Source organism: Kogia breviceps, chromosome 3 (assembly GCF_026419965.1).
Source record: "Kogia breviceps isolate mKogBre1 chromosome 3, mKogBre1 haplotype 1, whole genome shotgun sequence".
Classification (NCBI taxonomy): Eukaryota; Metazoa; Chordata; class Mammalia; order Artiodactyla; family Physeteridae; genus Kogia; species Kogia breviceps.
Genome location: NC_081312.1, coordinates 30,660,400 through 30,675,164, shown reverse-complemented (window position 1 = coordinate 30,675,164; position 14,765 = coordinate 30,660,400). Strand labels below are relative to the sequence as shown.

The window sequence follows — 14,765 nt, the reverse complement described above, 5'->3', positions numbered from 1 at the left end:
TATCTGCCAATTTATACTCAAATGATTGTGTTTAATATTTGTATTTTTATATATTTACATTTTCCTGTTGTAACATTTCTAAATTTTTGTAGTTGAAATATATTAAATATTTGGTTTCCCTAATTTGTATTTTTATGAATTCTTAAAGTATTATTGTTACTATACAAAGTACACACTTTCATTTTGCTCCAGTGTTCAATCACTCTTTGAGAGGATGTCTAAATAATATTTCAGATGCAACCTGAAGGATGAGAGGGCTTAGTCAGATAAAGAGGAGTTGTGGGAAGAATGTTCCAGGTAGGGTGTCTCAGGTGAGAAGGGGCATAGTGAGTTGAGAAGTTCAGTATGATTGGTTCTCAGAGTTCAGAAGGATGATAGAAATGTCCAAGTTGAAACTGGACTGATAGGCTGGTGACAGACTGTGAGAGCCTTTGGGAAGCCACGAGAAGTATCCAAGGACCGGTGGGAAACCAGAGGAGGGTTTTAAACTTAATAGTGACGGTCACGTTTGCATCTTAGAAGCCAATCAGGAAAAGCCAATCAGTCAGAAGACTCACAAACATCCAGGCACATGATGATGAGGGTAAATCAGTGGCAGTGAGACGGAGGAAAAGTAGGTGGATTTGAGAGCTATTTAGGAACTAGAATTCACAAGGCATGACATTGGGTCTGGCATGAGCAACTAGAGGAATGTGGTAGCAGTCGCTGAAATTGGGGTTGCAGGGGGAGCTGTATAGGTTTGCATGGAAGGTGATGGGTTCACTTTTACAGATGCCATGGGACAGACAAACAGTGAGTTCCGTTAGGTAGATGCAAAGATCCAGGGCTCACAGACGTCTGGAGTGGGTAGGTGGACTCTTGAAAGGCATCAGCATTGAGATGGCAGTGAAAGTTCTGAGAGTGGATGGAAGATTCCAGATGGGAAGAGGAAGGGAAACTGAGTAAGAAGAGCCAGAGTGGTGGAAGGAAAATCAGGAGAGGGTAGTGTCTGAGAAGCCAGGATGAGTGTTTCTAGAAAACAAGTGAAATGGCCAGCTGTGCCATTGGCGAGTTGTTGTGGCGAATTTGAGCAAGATAAGGGCCAAAAGTTTCCATTTTGTTTTAACTTTAAGGCTGACATTGGTGACTGTGCAATGGTGTCAGATGATAGGAATCCTAAAGTGAAGAATTAGGCATCTCTTTCAAGAAGTTTCCAGTAGAAGGAAAGAAAAAGGAGATAACCTGGAGGTGGGTAAAGAGTGGAGGGTGTTATGGTTAAAGATGAAGGAGGCTTGAGCCTGATTAAATGATGATGGGAATGAGCAGGCCGAGAGGGGAAGTTGAAGATACAGGGAGGGTGATCGGGCATCAGTGTCCCTGGGAAGGTGGAATGAGTGGAGACCAGAATTTCGGGGGAGATTGGGTTTTAGATTGTAAAGGAAAGGAAGCAAAAGTCTGGACCTAGGTGAGTGTGTGTGATAGTGGAAAGTGAGGACAGTTGCTTCTGAAATGGGTCTTTATCTTCTTTGTGATGTATGTAGACAGCATTATCTGCTAAGATTGAGAGAAGGTAGATGGGGGGAGTTTGAGGGAGAACAGAGAATATTTGAGACATCTTCTCTGGAGAAGGAGAGCCAGAGCAGACCAGGGACAGCTTGAGGACGAGTTGAGGTTATTGACACTAATTGAGAGCGACCAGCGTCTTTGTGAATTTCTCCAGCAGCAGAGAATAGCAGCTCTCACCTGCCCTTCCTGAGGTTTGTTGGGGGCGGGGGGGAGTTTCTGGAGAGTCGAGTTTCAGTAGAATCCATGAAGTGCAAGAAACAGGATATAATGAATGTGACGCTCATCTTTGACACATTCGTGTTCTCTGCTGCCGGGTTAAAATATGCTCTGAAGTTGTTGAAGTTTGTTAAGCTCTTTGCTCCTTCAGTGAATGGGCCCAGACTGCTGTCTTGTTTCTCTTTCAGTTCTTGTCCGCTTTTTTATACTATTTCTGTCTCCTCCCTTTCTGTTTTCTTCCTTGTTGTCAGTTGTTCTGTCCCATTGCTGTCTGCATGAAAGTCTCTATCAGCCCTACTCCCTGGACTTTGTCAACATCTGGAATTACCACACCTCTGAAATCAAGCTGTGGGCTTGAAGATCAGACAACCACGCTTATTAAAATTATGTGCAAAGTAAGAGTAAATAACCTCTGAGTGTGATTCTCACGTGCTGTGCTTTGAGGGTGTACATAAGTGTTTGTACATGAATTTTATGATGTTTATTGGGTTGTTTCTCAACTGTCCTTATATGAAATGTTTGTTGCTTGTATTCCCATTGTGTTTCCCTTATTTTGAATTTCCAGGGATTATGATAATATTCTAAGAGAGCCCGTGATATTAATGAGTACATCTTTTATAATTGTTCTTTAGTACTTGCAAAGCATTTTCATACGTATTACCTAAATTTTAAAATTACATGATTAGGGCTTCCCTGGTGGCGCAGTGGTTGGGAGTCCGCCTGCCGATGCAGGGGACACGGGTTCGTGACCCAGTCCGGGAAGATCCCACATGCCGCGGAGCGGCTGGGCCCGTGAGCCATGGCCGCTGAGCCTGCGCATCCAGAGCCTGTGCTCCGCAATGGGAGAGGCCACAACAGTGAGAGGCCCGCATACCAAAAAAAATAAAAAATAAAATAAAGTAAAATTACATGATTAGATATTTTATGCTGCTGTTCTTATTATTCTCATGGATTTTCAAATGCATGTTTTATATGCAAATAACATGTATTTTCAAATATCGATGCATTTTGTATGAGAATAACCTACCGTGTCACAACTCAGTCATTTAACCGTGTCACATGTAAATGAAATAGGACAATGTAAAGTAAGTGTTTTGGAGGTTCGAAAAGTAAGTTATCTGTTCTGGCTTTTCATATATTTGTTTTATTTGCTTTCTCATCTGTAAACGTGTCATGTCTGTATCAACGATTTAAATTTTTTTTAAGAAGTAGATATTTAGGTGTACAGTAAATATCACTTTTTACATTTTCTGTGAATTAATTTAATTTTGATTGCAACCTTCCTTCTTGTCAGGAGGAAGGTAAAGTCAACACCAGTCATTTGGACACTTTCCCCCAAGCCCCAAGGTTGTGCTAAGGTTTGGAGTCCGGAGCAATGTCAGACATTGAGGAGAGAGGCCCGTGAGCCGCCATTAGTCACACGGCCACACTGCTTGCCTAGGAGAGATCCGTTATCCCAGCCCTCACTTCCCTTCAGGTTCAGTGGCTCCATGGGATGCTTTTTATGCTTACTATGTGGGAACCATTGGTGAGGCCCAGAGCCCTGGGTCTGGGCTTCTGCCTCCCAGGGGCACTTTGAAGCTCTTACCTCTGAGCTGAGACTCCATCTTACTTGGGAAACGTGGGAGGAAAGCTGCTGAATAACTCTCCAGTCCAGGGAATCTTTTTTAATCTGCAGGAAATCCCTCTGTACGCAAACTTTGTTCTCAATAGGTTTGGGGGGAGTTTGTTGTTGTTGTTTTTATGAAAGCTAAGAAGGCTTGACACAATATAGCCTGTTTATAAGGAGAAAACACAAGTGTCTTTTAAAAAAAAAATAGCAGAGCAGTAAGTTGCCAAGTAGTAAAAACCGGAACAGGCCACCTCTGTTGTCTTACCTCCTCTGAGACTAAACCTGCATAACGAAGTCTTTACTTTTATAACTCATTGAAGAATACTAATTTTGTTAAATGTGTTTACATTTTATTGGTATAGAGTAATTTCTGAGTGATCTAAATAGCAAGCAGCATATAACACTTTTAAGCGTTCTGTAAATATTCTAATTTTGTTCTGTCTCATTGTACCTAAGAACACTGGAACTATTTTGGGGCAGATGAGAATCTTGGTCCGGTGGCTGTGAGCATTCGAAGGGAAAAACCAGAAGAAACGAAAGAAAATGGATCTCCATACAACTACCGAATAATTTTTAGAACTAGTGAGGTAAGTCACACATGAGAAAGACTTGAGGCTTAATTTAATTGAGGAAAAAAAAATAGAGTAGTAGCAGTAGCAAAGCAATTAAATTTAATAGCTCATGGTTACAAATGTCGTTAGAATAAACAAAGACCCCTTTCATTCATTCCGGTGGTGATAGGGCTGGACATAATGGTTAGATCTGGACCCTTTCTTCCCATCTAGCTCTGGATAGATACAATAGATGAATGGGAGTTTTGATTCACAGAAAGATACGTCCATTAAGTGTGACCCAAGGAAATTGGAGTCCTCAGAATCCCAAACTGGATATTACATATCCTGCTTGGGCAGCCGGAAGGCACCGAGCCAGCTTGAGGAGGCAGAGAGGGTCAGCCAAGACTTAACTCACTTTTCCAAACTATTGCTGAGGACATTTCTTGACCCAAGAAAACTCTTTTCTTCTTGCATTTTCACTTTGCCATCTTGGACCTGTTCTCGGAGGCCTAAAATGCAGACTGTTTGAACCAGAGGCTGTCTAATTGTGGGTAAGACAGGTTCTTGGAGCCCTTTAGGGATCTAAGTATACATAATACGTGAGTTTTTATTTTAAAATGAAATTCAGGTCAAAAAAAAGAAAAGGAAACATAAAATAGCCAACAAAGCATTTAAAAAAAACACAACTCGTGAACAAGTTCGGGACTGTGAGTTTTTTTTCCTTTGTTTTCTTTCTAAACATATGTTTAGTTGTGCCAGCTATCAATTTATTGCCTCTTTGAACCAGATCACTTTAGAATTGTTGTTATGCATTAATGCCTAATGCTCCCTTGAGGTATCTAGAAAATAATGGTTTTGAAACTAGTTTAAATAGGGCATTTGGCTTCATTTCCCCCATTGAATACAAGGCAAGTTGCAGGGGTTGGCTTCACTTAGTAATTGTTCCTCGGCTTGAACTCTGGGGAAATTAAATATAGGACTTTTAAAGGCACGGCTTTAATATCTAATGTGTTGTGTCGAGTGGCGCGAGAGAAACGAAGAATTCACATGCTGTAGGTTCCTTTTTCTCCATGCCAGAGCTGATCGTTAAGCAGGGTCCGTACTTTTGTTGAACGTGAAACGCACAGAGAACACACTGTGTTTTTGAAGTTGGGTGTCGATAGTTGGTCCTCTGACCCCACCGGATTTCTGAGAGCCACACTTACCTCCTCCCACCTGTTTTTGTCCTTCCTGTCCTTATCTTTCCCCCTCCCCAAGGCCACTCTGATTTAAGTCCTCATCATACTTTTTCTTTTCTATGTTTTTTATCCATTTCAATTTCTCTTCTTGCCACTGTCCTATCATTCTTCATGCCGGACGTTGAAGCTTTCTAAATCAGTACTTTCGTTCTCAGATCCTGTCTCCGGTGTCTACGATTGTCCCTTCCAGCTTGCCTTGCAGGCACGCCACGGCTGGTCACAACCCCTCTCTCTCCAGGTCAACTCCTATCCTAAGTGAATGTGGTCTGCTTCTCCCTGCCTCAGCCTCTAATGCTCCACCTGTACCTTCCTCCTGCAGTTACAATTAAACCACACTTAAGGATTCTCTAGTCCTGTAGTTCAGTCCTTTTCCTGCCAACCCATTCGACGGTCCATGGGGCCACTTCCTTACCCTTTGATTGAAGCATCCAAGTCAAATGTTGTTCATGGTTCAAAAAACCATTACCACCGGTTTTCATGTTCAAATTAATGTTTAACCAGTGACAACCCTGTTTGTTAACAATTGTTCAAGCCGGAGACCTCGAGGTCACTTTTGACTCCTCTCTTCTCCTTCCTCCTGCTCCCCACATCAGGTCTGTCCACAAAACTGGTTGACTTTGTCTTCAAAATGTATCCAGAATTCTACCGCTTCTCCAATCCCACTGTCTCTGCCTGAGCCAAGGCACCATCATCTTTCTCCAAGAACCATTCTTGCTGCTTGTGCCCTTAAGCCCTGCATCCTTTCCAGCCCAGCAGGAGTCCTTTAGAAATGTAATCCACGTCTTGTCATTCCTCAGTTCAGAATCCTTTCATGGTTTCCCATCTTCCAAGTTAAAGTCATTCTCCTTGCTAGCCTAGGAGTCCAGACGCATCTGCTTCTGACCTTGACCTCATCTCCGAAAACTCCCCCTCACTTAGTCTTTTCCAGCCACACTGGCCTCCTTCCGTCTGGGCAATCTCAGGACACCTCTGTCTCAGGGCTCCGATAGCCCCTATTCCTCTGTGGTCAGTGTTCTCCCCAGGCATCCTCGTGGCCGCAGGCTCTCTCTTTTCCTTCTGGCCTTTACTCTTAAGTGACAGGGGCCTTCCTTGGCCACTGCATCTAAAATTTCTACTCCCTCATATCTCATTTCATGTCCAATTCCAGGCTTTCTTTTTTTCATGAACACTTAACCACTATCTCATGCACTGTTCTTACTTACTTGGTTCATTTTGTGACTCTCGCACTCAAATATAAGGTCAGGGAAGATGAGGGCTCTGAGTTGTTCGTGACTACATGCCTAATGCCTAAGACAGCCCTGCCCCGTCATTCCTTCCTTCCTCTCTAATGTTTGTTTAATTAATTGCCACTAGCCTTTGTGTAATTTTTTTTCATTCCGATAGAAATAATCCTTAAGTGCGGTTTCATTGTAATATTGTTAACACAAATTCGTGTGCCTGACGCACAGTGAGGACAAACAAACTGAAACGTCTGCGTTTGGAGCAGAGAGAGGTTTATCGCAAGCCCATGCAAGGAGACAAGGTGGCTCATGCCCTGAAAAGCCTCGGGCTCCTCGAAGGGTTTCGGCAAAGCATTTTTAAAGGCCAGGAGTGGGGGTGGGTTGCGGGGTACGTGATCAGGTTGTGCACAGTTCTCTGATTGGCTGATGGTGAGGCAGCAGGGTGGTGTCACAGGGGTTAACATTATGAGTCCTTAGGCTCCAGCAAGCCTGAGAAGAACTTCTCAGGGTAATCAAGTGGTTCTTCCATTTAGTGGGGGGTTTTCACATCTGCAAAACAAACTCAGGAAATTTGCATCAAATCTAAGTGCTTCAGAGAGGAGGGAAAGCAGAGGATATGGGGGAAGGCCCGTCCCGGGAAGGCCCCCATAGGGTCCTGCTTGGTTACAGTATCTTTATGAGAGTTTTCATAGAAATAGACTAATGAAAGTCCTTTGATAGAAATATCTCTAGATGCTGGTTCGGCTCCAGAGCTGCACATTGTAGGATGGGCAGTTCACTCTTTCCCATGAAGGCAGTTCACTGAGTATATAATAAAGTAAGACTTAATTCTTATGCCTTTGTAGGGGCTTCTCATGCTATTGATTTCTCCTGTTAATAAATCCATTGAGAAAAAAGAAAACATAGTCACCACAGTGATACTGCTGTTGCTTCAGTAAATGGCATCAAGATAACAGAAATACAAACAAATCTCTTTCAGTAGAAATAGGTATTGCACAACAAAGAAACAAAAAAGGAATTTACATGTATTTGGAAGCATGACAGTTTGTTTATGAACAAAATCTGCGGTGTGAGTGCTTTTAAGCATGGGTGCACAGGGATGTAGGAGGATTCTCTTCCTGTTTCTGGAAGTCATTAACAAAAATATCAGTAACACTAGTGATTCAGGTATAAAAAGGAATCATTCCTTTTTGGTTTTCTGCTCCGGCTTTCTTGAGGTGGGCTGCTGTCTTCCTGTGGTGCAGGATTAGCAATGATTAGCGTTCCTCGTCTGGCGTTCTCAGTTGGAAACATGTCCAGCCTTTGCAGCCTCCTGTCCCCAGGAGCACGAGAGTTGCTTGCTCAGCCGTTTCCCGTGATTTGAAAAACGAAACAAAAATTATTTCTGTCCAATTAGATATTAAGTCACAGGAAAAAGGTATTTTTTACACAACTGTCACTTGAAAGCAAACTATTTATAAATGAAAGAAAAGATACTAATCAAATGAACAGACTGCAGATACCCCAAGCACCTTTTTCTTGTCTTGAGAGTCGGAGGTTGGTAACCTTGGCTTTTCCTACCCCCATCTCTCTTCTCCATCAGTTGGCACAGTTACAGATTTTACTTCCCTGGTGATTCTTCCTTTGGTTTCCATTTTTCCCTGCTAATCCTCTGTCACACCCTCTGCCTGTTACTTGAAGACGGTTTACAGCTTGTTTCTGTTTTCCCTACCTGTAGTTTCTTCCTCGGGCAGTTCATCTTATTTGCCAGCTGAATTTTCTTACATCTTCATCCCTATGCAAACAAGTTCTGATATGGCCGGTTGGAGCCGGATGAGGTGCATGCCCGTCAGGGCTCACTCGGCTCTGGGCTCCGGCCTGCCTGTAGCTTCAGAACCACCCACTGTCCCTTTGGGCTCGCTTAGATCCAGCTAAGCTACAGCAGTTGCTCTTTCCCGCTCACACCCCGATCTTTCTCATCTCCACACCTTTGCTCTCTGACATTGTCTTTTTGTATAATTTTTCCTAGATTTCGAGGCCCCTTTTCAGTGCCACCCTTTTCCATGAGGGCCTTTCCTTATGCCCTGAGCCACGGTGATCCCTTTTCTGCCTTTGGACTCTTGTAGAACCTGACCTTGTTAAACTTTTCTTAGTAGATATATCCTCCTGAATGGGTATTTCTTACCTCTCACCCTCTTGCTCCTGTTGCAGTACAGCGCCTTGTACACACTTAACGGAAATTCGTTCGACTTAATGGGTTTTTTCTTTAGGTCGCCGTACCGTGTTTCAATTATACTGACAACTTTGCCACGTGGAAGTGTCTGAAAATTAAGACTAGTTTACTTCGACAGATCATCATTACTTAAGGAAATTTCTTTGCGTATGTTTTTATTTCATGGTAATAGAAGGGATCTCAAGACATAAGCGTAAAGCAAAAGTCATTTTAAATGCTGTTGATGGTGCTGCTCTACTACCTATAATCACTGTCCTATTGTCACAGCATTTGGGGATGGGAGTAGTTTAAGCTAGTCAACAGTACATTATGAAATTTAAAACTTCCTCTCCCCCTACCCTTACCTTTTATAATTCAAAAAGGTGTAACATCTAAATTCTCAGCATTTAGTCTTCAGATATTCTCAGGGATAGCTCCTTCTTAATTTCCTGGTGAGTGTGTGAGTGGCATAGTATAGCTATATGGAGACCTTGATCTTTCTGAGCTCTCTAGGGAAATACGCACTCTATTTGGTATTTAAGGAAATGTCCTCAGAAGGCTTGATTATGAGTTCCGTTGGACTTGCCGGCGTCTTCTTGAAAGTGTTGGTCTCATTTTTCATATATAAAGTATCTTACATCACTTCCCTCATCCTTTCTCCCTCACTAGCTCAACCAATCAAATGTCATTTCCAGCTCCCTAGGGGGACCTCAGACTGGGCTTGCAGTGCATTTGATGTATTTGCTCATCTCACCGGAGCACATGTCTCTCTTTCAGCTCATGACACTGAGAGGGTCAGTGCTGGAGGATGCCGTACCCTCAACGGCAAAGCACTCGACGGCCCGGGGACTGCCCCTGAAGGAAGTGCTGGAGCACGTGATTCCCGAGCTCAACGTCCAGTGCCTGCGGTTGGCCTTCAACACCCCCAAAGTCACAGAGCAACTCATGAAACTGGATGAACAGGGGGTAAGTGTGGCTTCCAGGGGAGAACATTCTTGCTGCTCAGGTTTCCACTAGGCATCTGGAATACAGACCTGAATGGTTCTTTTTTTGGTGGGGAAAACTGATATTATTTATTGTGAAGGATCTTCTCTTTGCAATTATTCACTTTCTTTTTTCTGAACTCTGAACATTTCTCATCTGTTGAAATTCTCTTTGTCAGGACTGACTGATACAGGACTTAAACAATGTTCCACTCTTTTGGTAATCTTCCATAAATGCAATGAAGTTTTCAAATACTCCAGGAATAAGTAGTAGCAATAACAGTAATAACAATGGCTAACACTAATGAACATATTCACCAGGCTCTGTTTTAAGTACCTTACTGTGTTATCCCAACTATTGTCCCAGCCCCAAGAGAATGATACCATTTTTATCCCCATTTTAGAGATGAGGAATCTGAGACAGAGAGAGGTTCAGTAGTAAGTCCAGATTCACACAATTAAGTTCAAAGCCTGTACTGGGAGCCACGACTCCACACCATTCTTAAAAGCTTTAATTTTTAATCTATTAATACCACCAAAAATGTATTTTAGCCGAGGTGTTTAAATAAAAAATTCAAAATTTAAAAAATCTGGGTCCTAATTTGTAACAAAATGAAAGTGCTCAAGATTTTCTCACTTCCATATTTCCTATACCTTAATGTGGAGCCATTGATCCAGATACAAATGAGTGATAGGATAATCCATATAGAGGAGGCAGAAGAGTAGAGAATGCAAAACTGTAATCTGGAAAATCCACTAACCAGAGAGTTTATCCACATTCTACTTGGAATCATTTGAGCATATGGGCTAGTTTTATTAGATGTTGTGTCTATATACTCTTAATTCTTTCTTTGAATATTTTAGCCATATTGCATCCTGGCAGTGAGTAGTAGTAGCTTTCCCATTGTACTTTAAAAAAATTCTTCCAAAAGTAAAATTGGTCCAGTTATTGAATTCCATTTTATAAACAGGTTTCAATGGTATTTTTTTAATTAGGAAAAAATTGAATTTTATTAAAATGAATGGTAGTTCAAAAAATTCATTTTCAAGGAATATTCAGTCTTTTAAATCAACTGATAGGAATATATTATTAGGAACCAATATTTGGATGTAACTTTTCTAATCACTGCTCCTTTTGTCCATTCATCTCACTTATTGTAAAGCATAGCTAATGTCTATTTCATATGTATATTTCAAATAGTCTGTGAGTATCCATGTTTATAACATGTAAATTTGAGCACTTTGAATGCTTCAGAAGACTACTGATACATAAACTTAACTATTTTGGGTGCTGTTTTTCCGATAAATATTTTGAGCATTTATTCTAACAAAGGAAGAGTAGAAAAATAATGATTAGGTTCAACTTTATGGATTCAGTCTTTTCAGTTACTACACTTTTCAAGGAAAACAACAACATTTAGATATTGATAATATAATCATATACTGCACATTCTAAATTCAACAGATTATTTTGTGTAAAGGAGGTATTTTCTTCCTTTTTCCCTTTGTTTTATTTATATTAAATTTAAAAATGGGTTACCCCATTGTAGACATTGTATGGGCTCTCTGTCACATTTTGTGCCCTCTCCTCGTGTTTACAAAATGTTGGAGATATAGCTGCTCTGTGATAAACACTATATGGTCCCATCCACACAGGAAAGATGAGAGTAGTATAATGACTTTAACTTAAAGGTACATTTGTTTAATTCACAAAACTGCCCATTATTCTGAAATGATGGGTTTCTTATTCTTGGGGATATTAAACTATCCTTTCCTTCATAAATTATTGATGATAATATGTGTTAGTTGTTTTCTTTAATGCCTTCTGGCGAAATTAAAATTTGGCAGTCCAGGTGAGTCTCCCCAGTTTTATTTTGGAAATTTTACTAAATTCTAGGCAGTAGAATCTAGACGTTTAAAACCTGCTATTCTGTATGAGCAGCTCTTTATCTGAACTAAGGGACACCATCCATCGCTTGGCCTCTCTTTCCGTTTATATATTCATAGCATTTAAAGCCCAGAATTAGCCTGATAAAAAACAGAGGACACACGTACTTAGGTGTTTAGTCTGGAGAGTCATATTTTGGTAGGAAATTTTATTAACGCCTTGAAATCCTTGTGAGAAACTAATTATTTTGGTGCCTTTACAAATAAAGATTTTGAAAAAGCAATGCTTGTAAGTGCAGTACATTATGCATTTGAATCTTTGCAAAGCATTTTTAGTTTCCATTTATGTCATCATTTTTTGAAATTTCATGCTTTGTACATCCTTATATTTAAAGATATTGATAGTATGAATACCAAAACCTGGACTCACTAGAAGGACCTTCTACATCTATCTCCCTTTAAGTTTTATTTAAATGATTCCTTTAAAACCTTTTCTACTTTAACAGCTCACGTAATTATGCTTGGATAAAGAAAACACTGTTTGCTTGCTATATTGTGGCATTTTGCCTTTCCGATCTTTGGTGCTTTTTTCTTTCTTTCTTTCTTTTTTTTTTTTCCATCTTACCATTTAAAAATGAACAGAAAAGCAGATGTAAGTTATATCTATATACTATAAAAGATAGTATTTCACAAAAATATAAAAATTCGTTTTTCGTTTGACTAGACTCCGATATTTATGTGGGAACTGAAGTAGGCATTTTAATTCCCAAAGTTTTAGGAAATGATTATATGCTTTGTGACTTACCCATGCTTTCACATTCACCTTCCTGATACCTTCCTGGGTCTTTCACTATTGATTGATGTCCATTTCCGTTATCATCTAAAGGTCAATAAGAAGATGAAATAACCTGCCAATGATTTCACTTTGTCAAGAATTTAGAGCAGTTTGTGACCCAGCAAATTTAGATCAACTCTGGATTTAGTTTTTCCATCATGGTCCTACATCTTCACGTATTAGATAATTGAGAGCATCTCTTATGATGAAAACACATTAGATAAATATATATGTTTACTTATTACACTGTTCTGAGCTCTTTACCAGCATCATCTGATTTAATCCTCACGGCACCCGTGGGCAGTAGGTTCTAGTTATTGGCCTATTTTACGATTGAGAGGATCGAGGCTTTCAGAAGCAGTGCCATTTTCCCTTAGGAGTCCTGAACATTGGATACGCGTTTGCACGATACTACCCTTTGTTTTTCACATTTGCAAGTTTTCATCTCTTTTTGCACGTCTCAAATTATTTTGGTCCTCCAAACTACACTGTGAAATATCAGGAATTTCATTTTCCATTCAGGCCAACTTTTAAATAATATGGCTAATTCAGTTACTTTTAAATTTGCCGTATTAATGCCGTTTTTCTTCATCAGTCATTAAAAGACACCTTTATCTCATCTACCTAGTGCAAGAGAAATGAAAGGTCATTATACCAGGCTCTGTTTCAAGGAGTAAAGCACACGTGTAAAGCACTTACTACGCATGAATAATGATAAAATAATAAGTCATTAGTCCTTTACATGCATTATTTCATCTTTATCAGCATCCTGTGAGAAAGCTGCTGTTAACAGATAGTATAATATACTGTGCTTAACTTTCAGAAGTAAGCGTAACTTTTCAAATTCAATAAATGCTAATTGAGTAACTACTCTTTGCAGATTGTTAAATACTGTAGAAAATAAATAGGCTAGTAGGACACAGTCCTTACCTATGAAGGAGACAAAGTCATAAATTACTGTAATGAAAGGTAGGGTTAATATAATGAGTATAATAAGAGAACTGCAAACAGACAAGCCAGTGGGGCCAAGTCGTGATTGGTTAGATGGGTCAGGACGAAACGGACCTTTCATCAGACTAGAGAATAAGCTGTACGGTGGTCTAGACTCAAAACAATGAAAACAAAGCGCAGCACGACAGAAGCACAGAATGTGGTTATGGGACAGCAAGCAGTCCTGCTGAGCAGGAGTGTAAGGCAATAATAAAAACAGATTACTGGGCTTCCCTGGTGGCGCAGTGCTTGAGAGTCCGCCTGCCGATGTAAGGGACACGGGTTCATGCCCCGGTCCGGGAAGATCCCACGTGCTGCGGAGCGGCTGGGCCCGTGAGCCATGGCCTCTGAGCCTGCGCGTCTGGAGCCTGTACTCCACAATGGGAGAGGCCACAACAGTGAGAGGCCTGCATACCGCAAAAAAACACAGATTACTAAACTAGGAACTGAGCAGTGACTAAGCCAGGAACTGTGTGAAGCAATTTACGTGAATTATTTTAATTAACCCTTAGAATCCTTTGATATAGGTGCTATTATTGTTCTTGCTTTGCCAACAAGAGCATGGAGGCACAGAGAGGTGGAAGGACCGCCGCCCCCCCCCCCCCCCCCCAGATCACAATTAGGATCTGGTGGTGGCAAGTCTTGCATCCAGGCATTTGGACTCCAGAGTCCACTTTCTTACCCAATACACTGTACACCCCATCCTCCCCTCCCCTCCCCTTGAGTGGGAGAAGGAACTGGAAATATGGATCCAAGTTTTATTGCTACAGGCTACAGTGCCCAATATTAAGTATAACATGTAAAACCCAAATAGGATCAGAATAGAGCTTAAAAGTAACGTGCAATTGCCAGTTTGCAGAAGAGAAAATTGGAAGACCTGTTTTCATTAGGAAATGTCAAGGTTCATGTACACAGTAGTGATTTTACCTAAATGAGTATCTCCACTGTTTTTCTAGATACTTATTAAAAATACAAAGAAATGAAAATATTTGTTGGATTCTCTATTCTTTAAAATGTTGCCCTTCAAGTTATTGAAGTTAAAGGGGAAAAGTAATCAGATCTAATTAGGTCTGTAATATATATCTCAAGAATAGATATAAGGAAAGAAACAGTGTTTATTTGATAATGAATAGCACTGTTCCTTTGATTAAGGGCATGGGTGAAATTCTCTGCTGACTTAGCCTGTTCATTGCCCTGGTGCATTATTCTATTGAAGATAAATGAGTTTGACTAGCCACTTTCCTCTTTGATTCAGGCAGCTGGATTTAAAGAATGAACCATAGGGAAAACAATTTTTCCAAAACCCATTTTCTAGGAATGAAGCTTTGGTAGAACAATGACCATTTCTGAAATTTCAATCTTCTTCTAGATTATGGTATCAGCTAATGCATGTTGAAAGTTCGGATGGCCACCAGATGGGTTCCATATGTACATTATCAGGAAGACATATACGTGACTGCCCTCAGGTCAGAGAAAGGAGACAGTGGCATTGGT

General features: G+C 40.6%; 1 protein-coding gene across 20 annotated transcripts in view; it reads left to right on the top strand.

Annotated features, from left to right (window-relative positions):
* The window catches only part of SIPA1L1 (signal induced proliferation associated 1 like 1), a 389,114-nt gene that overhangs the window by 259,833 nt on the left and 114,516 nt on the right, over positions 1–14,765 (top strand). For all 20 annotated transcript variants that reach the window (XM_067028218.1, XM_067028236.1, XM_067028235.1 and 17 more), the window contains 2 exons: positions 3,830–3,960; positions 9,354–9,542. In XM_067028218.1, the coding sequence (XP_066884319.1) occupies positions 3,830–3,960; positions 9,354–9,542 (320 nt within the window). The remainder of the gene's footprint in view (positions 1–3,829; positions 3,961–9,353; positions 9,543–14,765) is intronic.